This window comes from Triticum dicoccoides, chromosome 4B, assembly GCF_002162155.2.
Source record: "Triticum dicoccoides isolate Atlit2015 ecotype Zavitan chromosome 4B, WEW_v2.0, whole genome shotgun sequence".
In the NCBI taxonomy this organism is placed as follows: Eukaryota; Viridiplantae; Streptophyta; class Magnoliopsida; order Poales; family Poaceae; genus Triticum; species Triticum dicoccoides.
In genome coordinates, this window is record NC_041387.1 from 389,997,001 (window position 1) to 390,001,411 (window position 4,411).

The 4,411-nt window shown below is 47.8% G+C and overlaps 1 protein-coding gene across 1 annotated transcript; it reads left to right on the forward strand.

Moving 5' to 3' along the window:
• Positions 1-290: 290 nt before the first annotated feature.
• On the forward strand, positions 291-4,005 carry LOC119296271 (endoglucanase 9-like). The gene is made up of 6 exons (XM_037574671.1): positions 291-837; positions 1,221-1,522; positions 1,611-2,078; positions 2,869-3,004; positions 3,090-3,262; positions 3,354-4,005. The coding sequence occupies exons 1-6, from the start codon at positions 456-458 to the stop codon at positions 3,753-3,755; spliced, it is 1,863 nt and encodes a 620-aa protein (XP_037430568.1). The 5' UTR covers positions 291-455; the 3' UTR covers positions 3,756-4,005.
• Positions 4,006-4,411: the final 406 nt, after the last annotated feature.

Genomic DNA, 4,411 nt, shown 5'->3' on the forward strand with positions numbered 1-4,411 from the left:
TTTTGCGAATTAATAATAGCGAGGACAGGTGATTCATATGATAAACAAACAGGAGAGAACTCTGACAGAGATATGGGCGACTATAAACAAAGACGAAACAATTAAAACCGCTTCTCCTTCCTAAGCCCAAACGAACGACCATGGTCAAACAAGAAAACGAAAACAGTTCTCCATCTCGTAAAGCACCCATCGCTATCGCCGGACCCAACACAACACAGCGATACCAGTGCCAGTACTAGGAGTACTTTGTTAAGCAAACGGCCAAAGCACCCGGTCCGTCCCTAATACACTCCCCCACACTTAAATCCCTCCTCCCCACTTCACCTCGCCCCCCACGCACGCCAAAAACTAACCCTTCCGTTCCCATTCCAAGCCGGCGGCGGCGGCGGAGGCGCGCCCGCGGCATTGCAGGTGGTAGGGGATCTGTGGGATCGGGCGGGCCGGCGGGGGGCGAGATGAGCATGTACGGGAGGGACCCGTGGGGCGGCCCGCTCGAGATATGCCACGACTCGGCCACGGACGACGACCGGAGCCGGAACCTCGACCTCGACCGGGCGGCGCTCTCGCGGACGCTCGACGAGACGCAGCAGAGCTGGCTGCTCGCGGGGCCCGGCGACCAGGGCCGCAAGAAGAAGAGGTACGTCGACCTCGGATGCCTCCTCGTCAGCCGCAAGCTCTTCCTCTGGACGCTCGGCCTGCTCCTCGCCGCTGCCGCGCTCGCGGGGATCGCCGCGGGGATTGCCAAGGCCGTCCCCAGGCACCAAGCCCCGCCCGCGCCGCTGGACCAGTTCACCCTCGCGCTGCGCAAGGCGCTCATGTTCTTCAATGCCCAGAAATGTCAGTGCCCCTCTGCTGTCCTCCGCCCTTCATTTTCGGTTTCAAAGATTAGGTTTTGATGCTTTTCGATCCAGCGGATGTTCTTTTCGTAATTGTTCCGACCGGAGTTTTGGTTCTGATTTAAGGCGTGAGCTGCGCCGAACCGCAAATGCGAGATTTTCTTTATGAGGTGTTTCTGGTGGTTTTGTAGATGTAAATTCATCATTTGGGGGTTCCTTGCCTGAATGGGGGAGGACAGTTGCCCTTAAACCCTCCCACCCACCAGATCCATTCTGAAGATTTTGAAGAATGATCCTCCCAATTAAAAATATAGTATTTTATTTGATTGATCTGTTTGCTCTGAGTTTTTTTTTTCATCTGTTTCTTCTGCAAAATTTCTGCAGCCGGGAAGCTGCCGAAGCACAACAATGTACCATGGCGCGGCGACTCGTGCCTCAAGGACGGACGCTCGGACGCCCGGCGAGACCTCTCTGGTGGCTACTATGACGGCGGAAGCGCTGTGAAATTCAACTTCGCATCTGCCTTCTCCATGACCCTCCTCAGCTGGAGCGTCATCGAGTACAATGCTAAGTACGAGGCTGCTGGGGAACTTGGCCATGTCCGTGACACTATTAAGTGGGGGGCCGACTACCTATTGAAGACCTTCAACTCCACGGCACATTCCATTGATCGCTTGATTGCACAGGTAAAAACCAACTCTGGATATACATACATGGACACGAAGTTCCTGCCACTCGGTTCATTCCTAATGTGAATTTTGTTTGAGGGCGCAGGTGGGTGGTGCTGCAATGTCAGACGGTCCGAGTCAGCCCAATGATCATTATTGTTGGATGAGGCCAGAGGACATCGACTACCCACGTCCAGTCACCGAGTGCCACACTTGCCCTGATCTTGGTGCTGAGATGGCCGCAGCATTGGCCGCAGCATCCATTGTGTTCAAGGATAACAGGGTTTACTCCCACAAGCTGTTACACGGTGCTACCACCGTCTGGGACTTTGCAAGGAAGGGAGGTAGTCGTCAAACATATAGTCTACCCCGGTCAGATGCTGCAAAGTTCTACAATTCAACCGGTTACTGGGATGAATATATGTGGGGTGGTTCGTGGATGTACCTCGCAACTGGCAATTCATCATACCTGCAGTTCGCAACGGATGCCAATCTTGCAAATCATGCTCACGTTTTCTCTCGTCCCCCGAACTATGGGGTGTTCAGCTGGGATAATAAGCTCCCTGGTGCACAGGTAAATATATTAGTGTAACTTGGTTTCGTTTAATTCTTGAGACATTCCCCATGCTGACCCATTGGCATTATAGTTTGCATGATACTTGTCAAGTACTCCCTCCGTCCCATAACGTAAGATGTTTTTTGACACTACACTAGAGTCAAAAAACCGTCTTACATTATGGGACCGGAGGGAGTAGATTCCATGTCTAACACACTGACCGTCAGGTTATAGTACTATTGTGACCAAATTTCTTTATAATATCTCACCCAGTTTACCTGCAGTACTAGTAAAGCGTGTAGCCAACTTGTCCTACCATGTGATAAGCATTAATGCTGCCTAAGTACAGGGCACTTACGATTGTAGCACAAAAGGATTCCTGCTTGGTGGATATACCTAGGATTCTGTTGAAACCATGTCAGTGTTATCATGTTTTCATCTTCTGTACTTTGGAATTCTTATATCCTTGAAAAGGATAGCCATAATGAAAACAGCCTTCAGCATGGAACCTACATTTTGGATTACCTAGTTGAGAAATTCGTTATTTGCAGAATCTGATGTTTATGCTTGTAAAGAACCATGTGACAATCCAAGCAAACCACTGTCAGTTAGCTATACAGTAGGATTTCATAAAAAACACTATACAACAGGTTTCAGTTTAGGTGTCATACAGCATGTTAGCGTTGCTTTGTAGAAGAATTTAGGGCTAAGTTTTTGTATTACCATGTGCCCTAGCTTGCAAAATAAAAGTTATATTGATAATTAATATGACTTACCTTTACTTATTTTGCATTGTTTGACGTTCCAGGTTCTTCTGAGCCGGTTAAGGCTCTTCTTGAGTCCTGGGTATCCGTATGAAGAGATGTTAAGGACATACCACAACCAAACCAGCACCATCATGTGCTCTTATCTTCCAGATTTTAGATCTTTTAACAGAACAAAAGGTTTGAAGTCGCAACTAGCTAAAAACAAATACATGATTGCCTATTGAATTCATAGGACAGTTTACTGAATTATCTTGCATTACAGGTGGTTTGATACAGTTGAATCACGGGCAGCCACAACCACTCCAGTATGTAGTCAATGCTGCATTCCTTGCTTCTCTGTTCAGTGACTATCTTGAGGCTGCAGATACCCCTGGGTGGTATTGTGGCCCCCATTTCTACTCCATCGAGGTTCTTCGCAATTTTGCAAGGACTCAGGTAGGTTTCTATCATTTGAATATCTGAACATATTTTTGATCTGGTATAATAGTAATCTGCGCGCCTGGTTCTAACTCACTCCATGTGTCAGATGGAGTATATCTTGGGCAAAAATCCTTTGAAGATGAGCTATGTGGTCGGGCACGGAAAGCATTACCCCAAGCGTGTTCATCATCGTGGTGCGTCGATCCCGAAGAAGAAAGGTGTTCACCCTGGCTGCAAAGAGGGTTGGACATGGAGGGACACCAAGAAGCCCAACCCTCACATCATTGTTGGAGCCATGGTGGCCGGCCCTGATCGCCATGACGGCTTCAAAGACGTCCGGAAGAACCGCAACTACACAGAACCAACCCTAGCGGGCAACGCTGGTCTAGTCGCAGCATTGGTAGCTTTATCGGGTGAAGGCCATGGAGTGGACAAGAACACCATGTTCTCTGCTGTGCCGCCAATGTTCCCTTCGCCCCCGCCGCCTCCAGCACCATGGAAGCCATAATGGCTGGGTGTTTAGAATAGAACAGTGGAGGCGACGACGTAACCGTTTATTTTTATTTATTTTAGTGTAGTATCATCACCATGCCATGTTGTTTGCTATGCAAGGACTATGTTGAACGAAATGCATAATGACCTAAGTTAGTACTAGTAGTTTTCCCTCGTGTACCTGTAGCTGTGGGAAGTGGGTACATATATATGTCTGACACCATTGTCGTCTTGAAGCAGCGAGAGGATGCACAACTATTGCCTCCGATCTACTCCCTCTGTTTCCAAATATTTGTCTTCCTAGACATTTCAAATGGACTACTACATATGGATGTATGTAGACATATTTTAAAGTGTAGATTGAGTCATTTTGCTTCGTATGTAGTCACTTATTCAAATCTCTAGAAAGACAAATATTTGGAAACAGGGAGCATATCTGTACTTTGTAGACATCAAATTTATAATCCACAATACAAAAAACGTGCTTCACATCACAAAACTGAAGTAAATTTCCCGTTGCAAGTTCAGGTTTAGAACCACTACATATCCATAACATTCGTGCCCTAAGGCAACCGCTCCAACCACTTGTGTCCACGTCCCTGACGGAGATTTGGATCATTTGCCCCACTTTACATGGGATGATGATTTGCCCCAGTGTTGTGTCAATGGCTA